Raw genomic sequence first — 20,877 nt, 5'->3', positions numbered from 1 at the left:
CGGAATGAAGAATTCGAACTTCGGATTAGACAAGAAACACACTTTAATCAACTTGGATTACACCTTGATTTGCAAAGACAAAAAAAAGAACTTACTATTAGCTATGACCTTGTACTCTTCACCAAATCTCACTTTAGTCCTACATTCTATATTGACTCAGTTTATCACATGCATTATTTCTCTATGTCCTACTTTACCTCTACACTTTATATTATCTCATTTTAACACATGCACTCTCCCTCAATGTCTCACTTTACTTTAATTCTTCAAATAGGTTAAAAGAGTCGTTAATTGCTAATGTGGCATTATCGATTTAGTCTTTTCAATTATGTTAGCTAAACTCAAACCAATGTTTGATTTCTCTAGAGTAAAAAAAAAAGTAATGAAGAGGAAAGCGATAAAGGTAGAGATTCTCATGACAGAACTCTAAGATCTTTGCAAAAAAGTTTCTGAAAGCATTGAAATTGATTTGTGAATCTTGAAATTCAATCTTTTCTTTTGATATTTTTCTCTTAATATGAAGAAATCAAACCCTGATTTAAGTTTAACCTACCTCACATTATCCATGAGTTCCACTAACATGCCATTTCATATGCCACACAACTAACGTAATTGAGAAGACTAAATCTTTCATGCCACATCAACACAATTAACGGTTTCTTAACTAATTGACGGAATATTATAAAGTGGAATATTAAAAAAGATTGTAGATGATAAAGCGAAATAATATTAAGTATAGAGATAAAATGGAATTTGTTAATCCCAAAAAAAAAAGGGAATTTGTTAAATAGTACAAGTGTGATAGCTAAGAAAAAATAAAAAAAATCAACTGTACCAGTGTACTGTGAAGTATATTCCTGCCCGATGCTTATTGCTTAACGTCATGCCACGCTATATTGGCAGTGAGAGAGATACAAGTGGAGAAAGGACCCAAAAGGTGGACAAGAAGCGCGGATAGACACATGGTAGCAGGTAGCCTGTGCTTGGATTCAGAGGGACATTAATTGTTGTTTCTTTCTTTGGATCTGCACTCATTAATTTGAGGGTGGGGGAAGGCCTTCCTTCTAATCATCAAATTAAAGAATCTGTGTCGTTGAAATTTGATCAAACGGTTAAAGTTATTATAATTTTTAAAGTGAGTCCATATTTGTAGCCGTTAAATTAAATTTTAACCGCACGAATTCCTGATTTGGTGGATTAAGAGAAAAGGATCCGGAGAGGATCTCTTTCCCACTAAATTTACTTCGATTTAAAAAAAAAAATTAACAATTAGTTTTACTACAACAGTTCACTTTTTTCGGATGTCAAAAAGAATTACAATGGTATTTTAGCTTTTCTATGCCACCAAGAATTACATTGGTATTTTAACTTCATCGTGTCATCATCGTGTGATTTATCAACGTTATGAATAAAACTAAAAATTTGTTCGAAAAATACAAACCTAAAATTCGTTTCAACCATCATGTCACCCAGGTGAATTTACTGCGATTTTCATCTAGGGCAAGTGCAACTAATGATTTGTTGGCAACATGACAAGGAGATTAATGCTCAAGGGTGAAGAGAGAGGGAACTCTAGTATATAGATCTTATTGCCTGATGAGACAGACAGAATTGAAAAGTAAAAACAAGAATGATGAAGGCTGTGAGTGTTCTTGTTCATTTGGGCTTCCTCTTCCTCTTCCTCTTCCTCTTCACCTTCGCACAAGGCAGCAGCAGATCAATCATTCCACAGCCCCAACCTCTCACATCTTTCAATATCAACAAAACCCAGGTAATTAACATCAATTCTTCTCGATTAATACACAGATTATATTATTTACTTCATAATCTTAAACTACAAATTAATTTATATGTCACTCTTGCAGAACGCAGGGAGCTGTTCTTACACTGTATCAATACAGACCAGCTGTTCTTCCCCCCGCTATACACGAGATCAGATCAGTATTGCCTTTGGTGATGCTTATGGCAATCAGGTAATACTAGTCTTAATCTATACAACTTTTTGGATTTACTGTCCGGATTAACAGTCTGACAACATACAGATGACTTTGACGAGAAAAGTACTGCAATTACAACTAATAAAACTCATAAGTAAATATTATATTCGATTTTTTGTTTCTTGGATGATCAGGTGTATGCTCCTAGAATCGACGATCCGTATTCGAGGACATTCGAGAGCTGCTCGACGGATACGTTTAAGATTTCGGGGCCATGTACATACCAGATCTGTTATGTGTATCTGTACCGGAGCGGATACGATGGGTGGAAAACAGAGGCAGTGACAATCTATGGCCATTACACCAAGGCGGTTACGTTTTACTACAACTCTTTTATTCCAAATGGTGTTTGGTATGGATTTAATCAGTGTAACGGTGCTGCAGCATCCTCCACTTGGAGCATGTAGCTGGGAATGTAGAGGAGATTAGCAGTGCAGGATTCCTGGTTAATTTCAGGTCATTTAGGGCTCTGCTATGTAATGTGTATTGATGCTTTAGCATTATGTGTTTGTTGGTTTTTTGCTTGTGGTGAGGGTTGTTGATTGATGGTATGAAGAACATGGAATTTTAGAAATAAAAGTTGATTTTAGTAGAGCAAAGACACTTTTTACGGAATAGGATCCTCTCCGAATCCTCTTTGTGGGGGGATCTGGAGGATTAATTAATCGTGTCCATTCATTGTACATCGTATGGTTATAAATTATTTTAAAATTGAAATAAATAGTCTGTAATGAAAATTGACCGCATGATGTATGATGAACGGACATGATTGATTGATTCTGCAGATTTCTACAAAGAGGATCCTTGTCCACTTTTTACTTTTGTTTTTAATTTGAGCAGAACAATTGTGGTTTGCTACACACTTATTAGAGGTGGGTGTATCTTGTTAATCTGAGGGCTCAGGGCGTGTGCTTTAATGTGACCTCAGCATTGAGATGGTGATGAATCTCTTGCCTCCTCTACTTAGTTCTCTATACAATTAATTACTTTAATGCACTGCTAAGTTACAATCCTATGCTGGACTCGTCGACACTTTTGATTAAAGTGAATTTACTATTTCTTTGGTTCATTTTAATTACCAACACAAATTAACTTTGGCTGTGTTTGGATAAGGAACTTCCACCAATAGAATTAGGATAAATTGGTTAGAAACCAAATAAATACATTACAACAAGGCAAGAGAATAAAAAATGGACTCATTTTAAGTAGTCATTTTAAACTCCTTCACGAAATCATTGTTGCACAATTCTAAGTAGTTTATTTTAAATGCTTTAGTACTCGCAAATCCAACATCCAAGAACAGTACATAGGAAGAAATAGAAATGCACGACAAGATCATTATAAATGTACCAATGTAAAAGAGATTTGTAAATAATTTATTCTAACTAGTCGTTTGCAAATTGTCAAAGCTGACTTCTCATCAAAATATTGTCTGCTTTAGGCCCGCTTAAGCCAGTTTTGTTTCTTGGGCTTCCATACCCAAAACGTGTCTTGCTAAGAGAGATGGATGTGCACATATAAAGCGCAACACCTTTCCTCACCTAAGCGATGCACATTACAGAATCTCTCTCATGCCCCTTTATAATGCTCGTGTGATTCATTCTAATTTTTGTAGTTGGAATCAAATTTGTGCACAACAGCAGACGGATGTGATATCTCGTTGAAATCACCAAATGAGCACCGACCATGGGGGGAATGGGGTTGATTGGAGGGTAGCAAATATGTTTTAAACTGCCTACATAACTTTGGAGAGGAGAATCAAATTACATGTAATTCTTCGAAAAAAGTGGTGTGATGAGAGTTACATCATGAGGCATCCTTAACGAATAAGTATATGTCGGGGCGTGGGAGAGATGAGCCTCCATGGATATGTCTTCGCATAAACGACGACATGTAAAAGAGGGAGATGAGACTATATTAGGCGCGTATGGGATTCTTTGAGATATCAAATCCCCTAGATGGTGTTGGTAATTTCAAAGCTTAGTTTATGTAGAAGAGGGTACTAATGCGAAAAACTTTACTTAACAGGTTAAAACAAATAACCCATGTTAGCAGTCTCTTCTACATAATGATTGTCAATGTTTATGTGAGACTAAGTAAGGTTTGTTTAGTAGTTGAAACTCACCAAATTAACATTTTTTTAAAAACAAATTGAAACAGGTTACTTTACTTGTGGGTAGATTTGTTAAGAACTCGATATTAACCTATTGATTTGATAATGACTCAATTAATTAATGTATTAATTGGAAATTGTTATTTTTTATGTTATGATTGGATAATAACTCGATTAGTTAATGTATTAATCGGAAATTATTATTTTTTGTATTATTTCGTATCGTATTAACAAGTTTCGAAAAATCTGCAGGTCTAGGTGAGTCCAACGCAACCGGGAGGGTGATTTCGTCCACTCACCATCCCCCACACTCCTATATCTTCTGCACTCCATTCGAAACCCTAAGTCCTCTCTTCCCTCTCTCCGAACCCAAACCCTAGATCTAGAGTACCCCTTCCCTCCATTCATCTCCCCCAAACTTTTTTTCAATTTTTGTACTTTTTTTTTTTCAAATTTTCACAGAGGTCTCGGCACCTGCAGATTATCACTCCGTATCTCTCTCTCTCTTGCTCAGTGGAAGCTCAAAGGTATGCAATTCAGAAAACCCTAACTGAGCTGTTGAATGTGTTCTTGAAGTTTCTGATTCGCAATTCCTGGTGAAATTGTATTGGCTGAAAGTCTAATTTTGGGTGGGTGTATAGAATGGGTGAAGTCAGAGACAACGATGGGTACGAAGAGGAGCTCGTCGACTACGAAGAGGAGGACCAAAACGCCCCCAACTCCGTCTCTGCCAAGCCTTCTGGCGATACCGTCAAAAAGTTAGTGTCTTCAGTTTATTTTATTTATTGTAAATCTGTATTTATTAATTTTTGATATAAAATTCACCTGAAATTACTATCACTAATCAATTGGGTCCTTGCTTATGTATGTATATAGATAAACGTTGTATTTTTTAAAATTTTGATTTTAGTAACACTTGTTTTTTTTTTCCGGTCGGTTTGTTCTTAGATTATTGGTATTGTTTGCACATTTGATTGGTGAAACTGAGGAAAAAAAGTATATAAAGTATGGGTTCCTTCGGTTCATTAAATTCTTCACAAAAAAATTTGATAGCATTTTTACTTGGGGTCTTGTGCTGGTTTGCCTCATGCGTTTTCTATGATTTAATCAACTGAATAAGGTTGACATTGTGAATGAGGTTGAGATATAGCAGCCCAAGTATAGTTATCTAATAATTGCGTGTCCGAATAAAAGAAATTAGACCGGAAAGTTAACCTTCCTCTAGGCATTACTGTGGTTAGTGTGGGAAAAACATGATACTGTAGTGATTTATGGAAATTGCAGTTTCTTAATTTCTCAGTGGAGGGTAATGCTTCTATGCGTCTATCTCTTTGTTATGGCTTGATAAATGACACCAAAAGTTTGTTAAGATGTGCTGTATGTCTAGCTAATCTGTAATTCATATTTGTGATGATTTAATGTTATTTTGGTTTTAGTCCCCAAAATCTATTCGTTCTAACCTATTATATAATATGGTTCAGGGGATATGTTGGCATCCATAGTTCGGGATTCAGAGACTTCCTGTTGAAGCCGGAGCTTCTTCGAGCAATTGTGGATTCTGGATTCGAACATCCTTCGGAAGGCAAAGTTCTACTCTTTGTTTTCATTTTATGTCATTGGTTATTCTTGAAATAAATTTCAAGAGGCATTAGGCTTTTGATCTTTTGTTGCGAAAAGATTGTTACATAATTCTATATGGTTACGTCTCATTTTTGTATTCCTGGTTACAAAGTAAATGACTGTGAGTTCTTGGCATACAACTTGAGTGTGCACTATAGACTCCGAATTACTTTTAACTTCTTGTTAGTTTAGCTGGTCTGGGAATCGCTTTTAACTTCTTGGGAGTTTAGTTGGTCTGGTATTAGATGGCGTCAATATATCAGTTCTTTGGATGAGTTTCTGTTAAGTTTGAAATTTCAATAAAGCTGTTGATGTCAAGTATCTAATTGTTAACCATCTTAAATATTCGAATGCCTTATGTTTTTTCCTCCATTGTTTTTATATGTTAGATTAGATGTGCCATAGGAATTGCTAATTTAAAACATGCAACAATGCGTAGGGCTATCCACAAATCCATTTTTACTTCTCACATACCCCTCTCGATTTTCAGCCGTTGGATTGAATGAATTGAAGATTAATGGCCAAAAATTAACAAGGGTGTGTGAGAGGTAAAAATGATTGTGTGAATATCAATATCCTTTGCAATTAGAGATGTGAACACTCCCTCATCACCTTATTTTTGTTACATGGAATGTGAGAATGGAAAGATTGTTGTACTTGTTTAAGCATCTTCCATGTTTAACTGTTTCTGAATTTTTTTTTCTTTTTTCTGTCCAGGTAATCACTAATTCCATATTCATGATTTCGGCAAGAAAACTGGTTTGGTAAACCTTTCCATTAAATGGATCTGGAAGGTCATTTATACTTACTGAGGTTTCGTCCGGTACGATTTTGTTTGCTTCATCAGTTCAACATGAGTGCATCCCTCAAGCTATTTTAGGAATGGATGTTATTTGTCAAGCAAAATCTGGGATGGGAAAAACTGCCGTCTTTGTTCTGTCAACCCTTCAGCAAATAGATCCAGTAGCTGGTCAGGTTGCTGCTCTTATTCTTTGCCACACGAGAGAATTGGCTTACCAGGTATGTTCTGTGAATTTAAGTATAGAGAAATCTATTTTTGAACTATTACAATGCTGATCTCTGTGTCAGTGTGTGATGCATATATATATGTGTTGGATATGAAGCAAGAAATGTTTCCGTCGTACATTTCTATGTTCAGTTTCTGTTTCATGAACTAACCTCTGTGTTTCTCGGTACAGATTTGTCATGAATTTGAGAGGTTTAGTACTTATTTGCCGGACCTGAAGGTTGCAGTTTTCTATGGAGGTGTTAGTATCAAGGTTCACAAAGATTTGCTAAAAAATGAATGTCCTCACATTGTCGTTGGTACACCTGGGAGAGTATTAGCTTTGGCAAGAGACAAAGAGCTTGGACTGAAGAATGTCAGACACTTTATTCTTGATGAATGCGATAAGATGCTTGAGTCACTTGGTAAGTGTTTTGCGGCTAATTGTTAATGGACATTTCCTACAATTTCACTGTGGAAAAACTTGTTTTTGTTTTGTTTGATTTATTTCTCCATTTGTTCTATCTTTTTCAGACATGAGGAGAGATGTGCAGGAGATATTTAAGTTGACTCCTCATGACAAGCAAGTGATGATGTTTTCAGCAACACTAAGCAAGGAAATACGCCCTGTTTGCAAGAAGTTTATGCAAGATGTAATGTTCACTTTAATCCTTGACATGAATTTAGAAATAATCACCTTATTGTGAGTGTATATTGTTGGTATAATATTAATTACTGGTCTTACTCCTAATTTATTAGAATTTTGCTCAACCGGTCTGCCTTGGACAGTGAATCTGATCCCAAGGTTTTGGAGCAATCATATAACAGTCTGCCTGTGTCAGGCAGCATACGGAGATTTTTTCTTTGTCTTAGAGTATAATTATAATAATAGAATGTTATGGATACTGCTTCTTGGTCTTATTGTTCACATTTGCTTATTATGGACATTGGAGGCCATTGTGTTTGAATTCAACTTGTGATAATATTTGTTTGTTGCAGCCCATGGAAATTTATGTGGATGATGAGGCCAAATTGACTCTTCATGGTCTCGTACAGGTAAGTCTAACATGTGAATCTGATTGATGATTTCTTGTGTTGTTGGTTAAGTGTTTCTTGCTTGCTCACCCTTTTGCTCTCTTGCTGCAGCACTACATCAAATTGAGTGAGCCTGAGAAAAACCGCAAGTTGACTGACCTCCTTGATGCATTGGATTTCAACCAAGTTGTTATTTTTGTAAAGAGTGTAAGCAGGGCAGCTGAGCTGAACAAGTTACTTGCTGACTGTAACTTCCCCTCCATCTGCATTCACTCTGGAATGCCTCAGGAAGAAAGGTATGCCTTCCATCCCTTTTGGATGACATCGAATGTGTGTGTCAAGCCTTCGTCCATATATTATTTTCTCACACCCCATTTTACCTCTCACACACCCTTTTAATTGTTCAATGGTTTTTGAGGGTGTGAGAGGTAACATGGGGTGTGTGAAAATCACCACCCTATATATAATTACATAAAAAACTATTAAGCAAATAATAGGGTGTGTGTGAAATAAACTTGGGGGTGTGAAAATCACCACTTTTATTGAAAACATATGCTAACAGTTGCTACCATTCATAGTAAGGGTTTAGTAATGTACTTGGTTGTGTTATTCTACTATCCAAATGTTGCACAATTTTTTTACGCTAAAAGAGTGAAATTCTTTTTTTTGTTTTTTTTGTTTAAAGTTAAATTAGTATACTTTTGGCTTATTAGAGTATTGTGAAATTGGTGCGTTGATTTGATTTCTTATGTACTACATTGTAAACTGTCAGACTTCTGTCCTAATAGATGCAATTTTTTGGTTCTTTAATTCTTGATTGAGAAAGGGTAGTGCTATTCACACACCTCTTTTTACCTCCCACAGACCCTTGTCAATTGATGTCCACTGATCTTCTTCAATTCATTCGATCAGAAGGTCGGAAATTGAGAGGGGTGTGTGAGAAGTAAAAATGAGTGGATAGCACCACCCTTGAGAAATTGTAGGTCCCTGTAGTTCACTATAGCCTCAAGCAGGCTTATGCGAGTCCGTGCCCCAGCTTATAATTTCGTATGCCTGTGCTCTTTTTTGGGATATATTGTTGGTTTACCGTGTGAATGCATTATGATCTGCAAGTACAGATGTGTTAATTACTTTTTAATCATTTTTATTATAACTATTCACTGTTGCTCCAGCTGGCTATAAAGCTTAGATACGGTGGAAGTAATTTTTTGAGAGTAACGTCATAATTAACATGTTTGTAAATTATGTTTCATATCCTTTAAGTTAAAAAGAAGTCAAATTTTCCCTCCATCTGAAGTTTATAGTTAAAAAGAAGTCACTTATGCTTCTCTTTTTCTGCTGGTTACCTACAACTACCCATGAATGGATCACTCAAGATGTCCCTCAAGTATAATCAATTCTATAGATATTACAATGATCATAGTCCTTCCAAATAATACCCTCATCTGACCTAATTCAGTGACTAATCTACCTACTTCCTTAGTTGGGACTCTCCTGTCGATTAGCATCCATTAACTATGGTTCCTGTTCCTGTGATTATCCACTAGATCTCTCCTTGCTACGTTTGGCTCTAGAGGATGATGTGTAAATCATAAAGCGAAGCATTTAGAGGAAGTAATTGCATTGTTTTAGCATAATTATATTCGGGATTTCTGATTTCCTATTCATCATTTCTTATTTCTCCAGTATTTGTTGCATATGGCATGATTAGCACGCCCAATAATGTCACTGATTCTGGTCTGGTTTTAGAAATTGAAAATGAACAAAAAAGGGCCTTTGTTTCTTTTTTCTTTTCCTTATGAATAATAAGGGACCATTTACATGGTTTAAAAAATGTTTATGAATCTTATGTCAGTAATTGTATGGTTTGGTTGGTTTGACTTTACTATCATTTCCACGTGATTGGAGGATGTTTTGTTGTTGCTTAGTTGGTTCTGAATTGTTTTTTTTTTGTTTTTGCTTGTTGTCTTTTGTTTATCTTGTTTGTGCATTAGACATTTAGATGAAGTTGTAAATTCAGTTTGGAGTGCAGATGGCTAAAAAGGAGTGCCAAAATTGTTGTGTGGGATTTAGCCTCATCTAATTTGCATGGTTTTCCGATTGCAGGCTAAAACGTTACAAGAATTTCAAGGAGGGGCTTTCAAGAATTCTTGTGGCAACAGATTTAGTAGGAAGGGGAATTGACATTGAGCGTGTTAACATTGTTATCAATTATGACATGCCTGATTCTGCTGATACCTACTTGCACAGGGTATTGTTTCATTTGCATATCCGTGTTAACAGTTTGGTTGTTTGCCTATGTTTGTCGGGGGCGTATACACTGTCCCTAAACTCTGGCTGTGGCTGATGGGTTTTCCTTCCTTCACAGGTTGGCAGAGCTGGTAGGTTTGGTACCAAGGGGTTAGCAATTACATTTGTATCTTCTGCATCTGATTCAGAAGTTCTTAATCAGGTAAGTTGTGTGCGTACGTATGTACTATATGTATATTATACATAACCATATAAACATAATTCAATACAGGTCGAATCTCTTATGCTTCTGCTATTCCTTCTCTTGACCCAAATCGATCGTTTCAGGTCCAGTCAAGGTTTGAGGTGGACATAAAGGAGCTTCCCGAGCAAATTGATACTTCTACTTACAGTAAGATATCCTTTTTTCATAAATTGTACATGATCTAGTATAAGCATTAACACAGTAACGATGAATGAAGTACCGTCAATAGTGAATGGGACACGCATGAATCGAGATACTTGTTTTTTTTTTTTATTTATTTTATTTTTTTCTGTTCATGAAAAGATAAAAGAAAAATCTGGAATCATGATGGAAGTCTTGTGGCACTCTTGCCTTGTAATTTCTGATACAGATATACTCACAAATCGTTCTGGTTTATGCAGTGCAAGTGTAATCGTTTTCCGAAGGGAACCCTGTAAAATTCAGGCGACGGTGGACTCTGGATCTGGTTGCCTTGTTCCGGTTCAGTTAGTAGCACATTTGTTTTGAATGTAGACTATTTTGTTATAAGGGAAGCGGATTTAGGATGCTTTTGTTATAGGAAGCAGAGGATCTGTACGGTTGAGATTTAGCTGAATTGTTTATGATAATGTGATGGTAGTTTTAACTTAAGATTTCTTTTCACTAAAGTTTATGCTCATTTAATTTCCTGTATTTATTTACTTGATGGATGAAATGATTTTGGTATCTTTTCCTCGCATCTTTTTGACATCAACAATGCTTATTTATCAAAACATTCATAGTTTTATAGCCCTTCTTTTCGAGTTTTTAATAGTTTATGGCCAAAATTTCATCCTTAATTTAGACAAAAAGCCAAAACTTATAGACTATAATACCCTCAATTTAGACAGCAATTACCCAAAAAGCCAAAGGGGTTTTAGATAGGCCGTGAGGGAGGAGAATGGCTAACAATCGAGTTGTAGGCGCAATAGAACCGTCGGGGCAAATTTACAGTCCTCAACTATGAGTCTCGTATACTTTGGAAATTGGACTCGGATGACAAAATTGTTAAAACAAAAATACATATTTAAGCATAATATAAACCAATATATTAATGGAAAACCGATTGCTTTCCAATTTCCGCGCCATTCATGGTGTATTGAGAACATTGTGATAAACCACGGCAAGTATTTAAGTGAAAATGTGGTAGAATTTCAAGTCAAGTTTGATTCTTATTTTTGGGTTCGAGGCACAAAGTTGACAAAAATACGGATCATTCTTTGGTTAAAAGCTTTGTGAGGATGTTTTCCATTTGACTACGGCCAGGAGTGTTAGGTACCTCAGGTTTTGGCAAAAAAGAGAACATTGTAGAACTGTATGCCGAAAGAGCATCATTCAACTTCAAAGTCAAGAGTCTCAAGACTAGGAATATATGGGAGTGTCACATAATTTTGATGAACTTTTGTTCATAAGTAGTAAAATTCACTATTCATAATTGAGTTAAGTAAATATTCCTGGCATCAGTATTATGTTGTTCATAGTTACAATTGCTTTGTCAATACTTATGACTTACACTTATCTTAATGAACATTGATATGTATTACCATATGTTGTTCATAGTTAGAAAACTTGAGAAGAACTATTTGAGTTGTGCGATGCTTTGTCCGATTTTTTGAGCATAGAAAAATCTGAGAGTTAATTAGTAATGGTCACGTTTAATTTAGTTTTTAATATTATTTGTTTAGTTTGTCTTGATTAGCAGCCCTTCCACTCCCTGGAATAAAATGATCCTCGCTTGCTTTTACTATTATCACATTAATTGCAGGGATTAATTTGAGTGTTAGTTTCTACCACATCAAATTTTGGCGACATTGCCAAGGATTAGTAAATTTGCTAATCCCTATGTGTTTTCGTTTGTTTTTCTTTTGATATTTGATTTCGTTTTAACTTTCTTTGATTTCAGGTACTAGAGAAGTAAGACATTGTAGTTGCCAATCTATCAAAACTTGAAGCTAAAATGGCTTCTCTTAAGTCGCATATTTTTGAAGGGCGAAAGATGCAAAGGGTGGTTACATTTGGCGTGTGCTCTATGCAAGGATATCATCAACATTCTCACTTAATTGAGAATGGATGGTGGGGAAGTGTCAATGTCATGGGTTATCAAGAACGCAAGAAGAATGATTCCAAAAAAAGAAGTCGTAAGAGATTGTTTAGAATTCATCAATAAGGATGTTCTTGAGATAACTATCGCCGTAGACTTGGAGTTGAATACACGGGGCAAGCTACAACTCTCAAACCAAATCTAGGCGAGAGCAAAAACTCTGCAAGTTTTGAAATCTTGGTTGCCCTTAAGTTTTTGCCGAAGCACACAGGTAAGCCCAGCTCCCCCAATTTCAATTCCCTTTTCTACTAACAAGTTGTTACCTTCAGTGATTTAGACATCAACTTTTGAGCTTAAGCCATTACTGAATCTCTTAAAGTATCACATTCCATTCGGTGATTCAGATATAAAGGGGCAGAGAAGAGAGTATATAGTTGTATTTTCTTTCAATTTTCTTCGCATAAAAAATTGAGAGATCATATCTTTGTAAATGATTGATTTGTGATATGGAATAAAGTTTGTGCTCTTGGTTGAATTAGTGTCGCCGCATTAGTATGCGATTGAGTATTGATTCAAAAACTGTTATAGACTATATGCTGCCAGATGCTATCGAAATAAAACTGCTATGAAAAGCTAGCATTCGAAAAATGCTACGGACAGTTTATTATAGTATTATAGAATTGCTATAGTAAAGTTTCCATACTTCAGGGAGTCCTAATTTAGTTAGGAGTGTGATTGTGTAAATCCTATTGGGATTCTAAAGTTTCTTTTAGACAGTCTCTTATTTCAGTTGTATTACTTAAAACAGTTGTATTACTTAAAAGGTAAGGTTTCTCCCTTAACAAATAAAGACATAATAGAGTGAAATAATTGTCACATCCAGGCCCGGGTCCACCACATCTCGGGCCCGTTCCACCACCGTAGCACGATATTGTCCGTTTTGGGCTTACCATCCCCTCACGGTTTTGTTTTTGAGAACTCACGAGCAACTTCCCAGTGGGGTCACCCATCCTGGGAGTGCTCTGGCCACCTTCTTGCTTAACTTCGGAGTTCCGACGAAACCCGAAGCTAGTGAGCTCCCAAAAGACCTCGTGCTAGGTAGAGATGAGAATATACATTTAAGGATCATTCCCCTGGGCGATGTGGGATGTTACAATCCACTCCCCTTAGGGGCCCGACGTCCTCGTCGGCACACCACGGCCAAGGTTAGGCTCTGATATGTTACAATAATACACACCTCAAAATTTACCAATTCCTCTCTTTTCTCTTTGTTGCCGCACCTCTCTCTCCCTCTCTATAATTCTTTAGTTAAATAGGCTTGCAACAATGAAAAGTTTATTATAGCATTTTAAAATTACTATAGTAATTTTCATAGCATTTTTGAAATGCTATAAGGGGTGGTTATAGCATTTGTAAAATGTTATAGATGATATTTTATAGCATTGAATAAATGCTATAAAAAAACATTTCATAGCAATTGAAAAATTCTATAGAATTGTAGCATGACCTAACATAGCATTGGATATGCTATAGAACACTTACTATAGCATTTTTGGTTTGCTATAGAAAGTGGTTTGTGGTGTAGTGTATGCTCATATGCGTTCATCGTGTACTTGTTAGAGTTAACCTTGTCACTTGGAGAATTAAGAAATAAAAAGTGGTAGCTAGATCGAGTGTGGAAACCAAACCTCGTATTGTATCACATGTTGTTTGTGAATTGCTTTAGTTGAAGAACTTGAGAAATCTTGGGTTCAGACCCAAGAAAGCTATCAGTTTGCATTGTGACAAAAATTAATGCAAGAACTGAGATCGCTCAAAATTTGATACAAAATATGTTGAGATTGATCGGCTCTTTATTAAAGAGAAGTTAGATAACGGAGTGAAGATCTGTTAGTTCATTTTTTTACTCTAGAGTAGTGTGTTCAAACTTGTTTGACAAGTTGAATATGCGAGACCTCTATACACCAACATGAGAGAGTGTGTTATAAGACAACTTGGTATTTGAGGAAAATATCATTAGATTTCCTTTTGTATCTTCGTTTACAAGTATAGCACACTTGTCCAATCACCAATATAATTATCCGTGTTGGAGAAGAGTCATTGAGCATAGATTGAGGCAAGAGACATGGGTTTCGGACAACCAATTCGGGTTCATGCTAGGGCGCTCAACCATGGATGCAATCTATCTCTTACGAAGATTGATGGAAAGATATAGAGATGGGAAAAAGGATTTACACATGGTCTTTACAGATTTGGAAAAAGCGTATGATAGGGTCCCAAGAGACATTCTTTGGAGGATTTTAGAGAAGAAAGGAGTACAAGTAGCATATATCCAAGCTATAAAGGATATGTACGAAGGTGCAAAGACTGCCGTAAGAACTCATGAAAGACAAACCGAAAGCTTCCCCATAACTGTAGGATTACATTAAGGCTCATCCTTAAGTCCTTACCTTTTTGCATTGGTAATGGATGAGTTAACAGGACATATTCAAGATGATATTCCTTGGTGTATGCTTTTCGCAGATGATATAGTGTTGATAGATGAAACTCAGGAAGGGGTAAATGCGAAGCTTAACCTTTGGAGAGAAGTGTTGGAATCTAAAGGTCTTCGCCTAAGCCGATCAAAGACAGAATATATGGAGTGCAAGTTCAGTGCAAATGGAGGCCAAAATGAGTTAGGGGTGAGGATCAGAGATCAGGAAATACCAAAGAGCGATCGTTTTCGCTACTTAGGATCTATCTTGCAAAAGAACGGAGAATTAAATGGAGATTTCAACCATAGAATACAAGCTGGATGGATGAAGTGGAAGAATGCATCCGGCGTGTTGTGTGACCGCCGTATGCCACTGAAGCTCAAGGAAAAATTTTATAGGACGGCAATAAGGCCGGCGATGTTGTATGGCACATAATGTTGGGCGGTGAAGTATCAACATGTACACAAAATGGGTGTAGCGGAGATGAGGATGCTTCGTTGGATGTGTGGGTACACGAGAAATGATAAGATTAGGAATGAGGATATCCGAGGTAAAGTAGGAGTAACCGAAATTGTAGGAAAATTGAGAGAAAATCGGTTACGGTGGTTTGGACATGTGCAAAGAAGGCCTACTGACGCTCCGGTTAGAAAATGCAACTACGGGACAGAGGTTCAGGGCCGAAGGGGTAGAGGAAGACCTAGGAAAACTTTGGAAGAGACTCTAAGAAAAGACTTAGAGTATTTGGATCTAACGGAGGACATGACACATGACCGAGCACAATAGCGTTCTAAGATTCATATAGCCGACCCCACTCAGTGAAGAAGGCTTTGGTGTATTTAACACAATACGTTGAAATGAAGCAAAGCTTATTTATTGATATCTCCGATAAGTTACAAATATGTACATATACATGAGTCAAAATAAACAAACAAGAGGGAGCCTTCACAAAGGTTGCTTAGGAGAAGTCTCAGCAGTCAGTAGAGCCCCAGAAAGAGAAGGCACCGGAGGGGGATCATTCGGAGCCTCAGTACTGGACAGAACCCTAGAAGGAGGAGGCATCAGAGGTTGATCATTTGAAGCTTCATTACGCACTACAGCCCCAGAAGACGAAGGCAATAAATGCCTTTGGAACAAACCCACAAACCGCTGATGATCAAGTAAAACCTGACCATTAGATTCCTTCATCTGGTCAAGCTTCATCTTCATGTTTGTAGCATAGTCATGTGCGAGCCGGTGCAACTGTTTATTCTCATGCTTGAGCCCTCTAATCTCCTGTTTGAGACTCATCACTTCAGCCGCCAATGATTCAACTTGGCGGGTTCGAGCAAATAGGCGTTGGGCCATATTAGACACAGAACCTGCACACTGAACACTTAGAGCTAGAGAATCCTTAACAGCCAACTCATCAGACCGTTTGGAAAGTAGTCTGTTATCTTTGGGAGTAAGAAGGTTCCTGGCCACCACCGCAGCAGTCATATCATTATTCATCACGGAATCCCCAAAGGTAAGAGGACCAATAGGGGATAAGAAGGATGGGCGCCATATGTTGTCTGGAGAAGGCGTGGCTGCCTCTTCAACAAGGTTCAAGTCAAAACAATGGTCGGAGGGGTCAGACATTTTCAAAGGTGTTGAAGAGAGAAAAGGTCGGACAAATCAAGATCTTAGAAGTGCAAGAATGGAGCTTCTACTGGTGAAGATTCAATTGTGATTTGGAACTTAATGCCAGCCTCTATAAAAATCTGCACTCGACGGAGCTTCAGAAATCAAAGAGGCGCCTGCCCCGAAATCGAAGAGGCGTTTGCTTTCTCAAAAGCTAGGCTGCTCAGAGACCACGAGGGCCGATCTCAGAAATCGAAGAGGCGTTTGCTTTCTCAAAAGCTGGGCTGCTCAAAGATCACGAAGGCCGATCTCAGAAATCGAAGAGGCGCTTGCTTTCTCAAAAGCTAGGCTGCTCAGAGACCACGAGTGCCGATCTTAGAAATCGAAGAGGCACCTGCTTTTCTCAGCCTTGTCAGCACCTGTCACATGCACACTCAGCTTTGCTGAAATTACGGGCATTATGTTGAAGATTTTTGGTGAAGTAGAAAGCACGTGAATCTTACTGTTCAATCATCCACTTTCCACACGCACCATCAGCTCATGGGTACCACAGATAACTTTGCCAAAGATCTCTGACAAAATTTAGACACGTGAAGCTTGCAGCTCCCACTACATCGCTATGACCAAGAAGGGTAAAAGAATAGCAAAGAAACAGCACTAACAAAGTTTAGACACATAAATTTTGAAGGTCTAGCTACCATATTACCCACAAGGGTAAAGAAACAGCACCACTGCTGGATAATTGGAACGTCCCTATGTGTCAACCTCTGTGCTCCGTGGCAAGGTAGACTAGCAAACATGCCCAAATACCACAGACCACTTTTTCAAAGTGCTCCGACACACGTGAAGCTAGCAGCTCCCACTACCGTGCTATGACCAAGCAGGGTAAAGGAATAACATTACTACTTGTTGTTAGGGAAACTCATATATATGTCGACCTCTATCCTCAACGGACAGGCAGACCTGCAAAAATGCTCAACCCTTCCTCATATCTGAGAGGGCACTCCCAACGAAGCCTCTCAAAATACTCAGCTTTCTTTCCCCCCGATAATCCCTCTGCAAACAAGCTACACCAGAGCAAGAATATCTCATATCATCAGGGTTAAAAGCCCTCTGCAAACAAGCTACACCAGAGCAATAATATCTCATATCATCAGGGTTAAAAGCAAGAGTATCCCATATCATGCTTTTTCCCTGTCTTTTCCTTTGGCCTTATTCTTACCTGCAAGACAAGGAGAAAGAGAGCAATCAGTCAGCACTTGGAATTAAGCTTTTAGTCAGGAACTGACTGTCTGGAACCCCTTACTTGATTACTTACATGGCATTGTTCTCGAGTACTCATCTTCAACATCTTATGCTTCCAGAGAAGAGAACACATCTGCCTAAGGAACAGATAGGGAAAGTGAGAAGGATACAAGGAAGCATGTGGAGGCAAACGTAACAGAACACGTGCCGATACATCCATTACTTTGTCAACAGCAAAAGTATCCCATATCAGCAGGGTCGAACGTACTCTAGATTTGATGGACTTGTTTTGACCCTCAAATTCTTCAGTCGGCCTTATACTCTGGAGGAAACCAAAAAATCCTCCAGCCCAGTTCAAGAATAAGCCTGTGGAAAGTTACTTCTTCAAAAGAAAAAGTATCTCATATCATCTATTCTCATTTTCTTCTTTTTATCCTTCATGCTGCCTGCAAGATAGGGAGAATGAGAACAATCAGCCGGAACTCGAAATCAAACTTCTGATTTGGGACTGATTGCTTGGAGCTCTGATTGCTTACCTTGTCTGTCGCCTCTTTTAACAGATCCCCTAGCTCGGCGACTTGGGGGACTCCTACTACATGGTTTGTATCGCGCTTGACCAAGCCTGAAACTACAAGTAAGCTTCAAGTGAAATTGATACATTACCTTGTGCATCTCCACCAGTTAAAGATACCACCCCTGGATGGAGGAAGAGTACTTCCAGAGAAGATGCCACATCTACCTATGAGACAGATAAGGCAAGTGAAGACGATACCACACTTCGGTACTTAGAAGTTTCGTGATTACGAGATCATTTTCCCAAAATATTTCCTAATGTCATTTGTACTAAATCATTCACTTGTACTCACTAAAGGAGAGCTTGAACCTATGTACTTGTGTAAACCCTTCACAATTAATGAGAACTCCTCTACTCCGTGGACGTAGCCAATCTGGGTGAACCACGTACATCTTGTGTTTGCTTTCCTGTCTCTATCCATTTACATACTTATCCACACTAATGACCAGAGCAATCTTGCGAAGATCACAAACTTAATACTTTCTGTTGTACCAAAGTCCTCACTGATTTTGTGCATCAACAATCCTTAAGTCCTTACCTTTTTGCGTTGGTAATGGATGAGTTAATAGGACATATTCAAGATGTTATTCCTTGGTGTATGCTTTTCGCAAACGATATAGTGTTGATAGATGAAATTCAGGAGGGGTAAATGCGAAGCTTAACCTTTGGAGAGAAGTGTTGGAATCTAAAGGTCTTCGCCTAAGCTGATCAAAGACAGAATATATGGAGTGCAAGTTCAGTGCAAATGGAGGCCAAAATGAGTTAGGGGTGAGGATCGGAGATCAGGAAATACCAAAGAGCGACCATTTTCGCTACCTAGGATGAAGAATTAGATGAAGATCTCAACCATAGAATACAAGCTGGATGGATGAAGTGGAAGAGTGCATCCGGCGTGTTGTGTGACCGTCGTAGGCCACTAAAGCTCAATGGAAAATTTTATAGGATGGGCGGGCGATGCTGTATGACACATAATGTTGGGCGGTGAAGCATCAACACGTACACAAAATGGGTTTGGACATGTGCAAAGAAGGCCTACTGTCGCTCCGGTTCGAAGATGTGACTACGGGATAGAAGTTCAAGGCCAAAGGGTTAGAGGAAGACCTAGGAAAACTTTGGAAGAGACCCTAAGAAAAGACTAAGAGTACTTGGATCTAACGGAGGACATGACACAAAACCGAGCGCAATGGTGTTTTAGGATTCATATAGCCGACCCCACTTAGTGGGAAAATGCTTTGTTGTTGTTGTTGTTGTTGGAGAAGAATAATAGGTCACAAAATTTCAAAATATTTTGATGAACTCATGTACACGGACATAATTTCACCGAAAAGGGGTGCCGTTGACATATATAATTTAAGAAGAAAACAAGGATATTATAAACTCACTGGAGAACTATTGCCATCCATTTTTTTGCTAACAGTTTCAATCGGGGGCTTCTGTCTGTTTGCAAAGAAATCGTATATACTTAACAATTTCCAATTCATTTCAAATTTAGTGCCAAATCTAAATTCGTTCTTTTAAATAGTGCAATCATGGGCCTCATTTTTGTCTCTAGTCGATAATTTATCACAAAGTGATGATAATTATCCAATCATTGGTATCATATATATAAATCTGGTAACCTAAGACATATAGAAGATAATTATATGTTGTTTAATTTCCATATGAAACGTACGAAATATCATGTTAAATATAAGCCGTGTTCTTGCACTATATATTGCTCAAATTTGTGTTTCACATTACAAGGTCCCATTCCATTCCTTTCATTAGTTGCTTCTTTTGCATTTTCCAGCATACAATGGTAAGAAGTTTCAATGCTTCGTGATAAATTTTACACTTACTTTAATTTCTTCGTGGAACAACTGGAAAATAACTTAACGTATTCTGTGATATGTAACCAACCATGCATGCAGGATAATTATGCAGCTGCTTTTTGTATTATGATCACTACCGTTGTTTCGATAACTATCAATTGCATCGGTGCTGATGTGATTCCTGGCGTATATTGTTGAGGAAAAATTTAGAGTACACAACTCTAACACAAGTGTTGGAGAGACAACACAAGTAAACAAATTACTTGTATTACACACACAAAACTCTCAAAGATACTTTAGAAGCAATGACACTCTCTCACTTTCTAGAGACACACTCTAGATCACTCACACTCCTACAAGACTATTCTTACTTCTCACTCTCACTTGGTTGCTTGCTTGCTTGATTACAAGCTTACTTAGTTGCTTGGTTACAACACCACACTAGCATACATATTTATAGGCAATGGTTGCCGACTTGGACATTTGCTAGATTATTCTAGCAACTAATTATGCACACACACACACCGACTTAGGCATTGCTAGATCATTCTAGCTAGTTCATTTTTTAATGCACTCCACCGACAAAGCTTGCTAGAGCTTTCTAGCAAAATCATGCCTTCATTCATGATTCCAAATGGGCTGGCCCTTTATTATTGGGCTGGTGTTGTATTTTCAACACTCCCCCTCAACACCAGCTCATTCTTTCCTCCATGCTGAGTTGATGACGAAACTTTTCAAACTTGCCGGTACTCAATCCTTTAGTGAACAAGTCCGCAACTTGTTCATCTGTATTGATTTGTCTCAACTCAATCTCTTCTTGCAAGACCTTCTCTCTAATGAAATGATAGTG

At 37.7% G+C, this 20,877-nt stretch overlaps 3 protein-coding genes and 1 long non-coding RNA gene across 4 annotated transcripts in view; all 4 read left to right on the top strand.

Moving 5' to 3' along the window:
- Window positions 1-1,512: 1,512 nt before the first annotated feature.
- LOC126611539 (embryo-specific protein ATS3B-like) lies at window positions 1,513-2,596 on the top strand. Its single transcript, XM_050279844.1, has 3 exons — window positions 1,513-1,771; window positions 1,866-1,973; window positions 2,132-2,596. Exons 1-3 carry the CDS (start codon window positions 1,631-1,633, stop codon window positions 2,402-2,404), a joined length of 522 nt encoding a protein of 173 aa, XP_050135801.1. The 5' UTR covers window positions 1,513-1,630; the 3' UTR covers window positions 2,405-2,596.
- Window positions 2,597-4,417: 1,821 nt separating this feature from the next.
- On the top strand, window positions 4,418-10,912 carry LOC126611535 (DEAD-box ATP-dependent RNA helicase 15-like). Its single transcript, XM_050279841.1, has 12 exons — window positions 4,418-4,637; window positions 4,752-4,868; window positions 5,592-5,692; window positions 6,578-6,750; window positions 6,930-7,161; window positions 7,271-7,389; window positions 7,736-7,792; window positions 7,883-8,067; window positions 9,878-10,022; window positions 10,140-10,223; window positions 10,349-10,412; window positions 10,667-10,912. Exons 2-12 carry the CDS (start codon window positions 4,753-4,755, stop codon window positions 10,675-10,677), a joined length of 1,287 nt encoding a protein of 428 aa, XP_050135798.1. The 5' UTR covers window positions 4,418-4,637; window position 4,752; the 3' UTR covers window positions 10,678-10,912.
- A 345-nt stretch (window positions 10,913-11,257) lies between these two features.
- LOC126611546 (uncharacterized) lies at window positions 11,258-12,960 on the top strand. Its single transcript, XR_007618894.1, has 2 exons — window positions 11,258-12,595; window positions 12,729-12,960. It is a non-coding gene; the product is annotated as an uncharacterized LOC126611546 (long non-coding RNA).
- Window positions 12,961-19,470: 6,510 nt separating this feature from the next.
- The window catches only part of LOC126611543 (probable polygalacturonase At1g80170), a 14,437-nt gene continuing 13,030 nt past the window's right edge, over window positions 19,471-20,877 (top strand). The window contains exon 1 of the mRNA XM_050279849.1: window positions 19,471-20,219. Coding sequence (XP_050135806.1) covers window positions 20,028-20,219 — 192 coding nt within the window. The 5' untranslated portion in view covers window positions 19,471-20,027. The remainder of the gene's footprint in view (window positions 20,220-20,877) is intronic.

The sequence above is a fragment of the Malus sylvestris genome, chromosome 17 (genome assembly GCF_916048215.2).
Source record: "Malus sylvestris chromosome 17, drMalSylv7.2, whole genome shotgun sequence".
Classification (NCBI taxonomy): domain Eukaryota; kingdom Viridiplantae; phylum Streptophyta; class Magnoliopsida; order Rosales; family Rosaceae; genus Malus; species Malus sylvestris.
This window is presented reverse-complemented; position numbering and strand designations above follow the sequence as displayed.

What these genes read in the sequence shown, in the direction of transcription:
- LOC126611539 (XM_050279844.1), top strand. Translation starts at nt 1,631, where the DNA reads ATGATGAAGGCTGTGAGTGTTCTTGTTCATTTGGGCTTCCTCTTCCTC. An exon ending in TCAATATCAACAAAACCCAG is followed by an intron (nt 1,772 to 1,865) that starts GTAATTAACATC and finishes TCACTCTTGCAG; the next exon opens with AACGCAGGGAGCTGTTCTTA. An exon ending in GTGATGCTTATGGCAATCAG is followed by an intron (nt 1,974 to 2,131) that starts GTAATACTAGTC and finishes TTGGATGATCAG; the next exon opens with GTGTATGCTCCTAGAATCGA.
- LOC126611535 (XM_050279841.1), top strand. Translation starts at nt 4,753, where the DNA reads ATGGGTGAAGTCAGAGACAACGATGGGTACGAAGAGGAGCTCGTCGAC. An exon ending in GGAATGCCTCAGGAAGAAAG is followed by an intron (nt 8,068 to 9,877) that starts GTATGCCTTCCA and finishes TTCCGATTGCAG; the next exon opens with GCTAAAACGTTACAAGAATT. An exon ending in CTGATACCTACTTGCACAGG is followed by an intron (nt 10,023 to 10,139) that starts GTATTGTTTCAT and finishes CTTCCTTCACAG; the next exon opens with GTTGGCAGAGCTGGTAGGTT.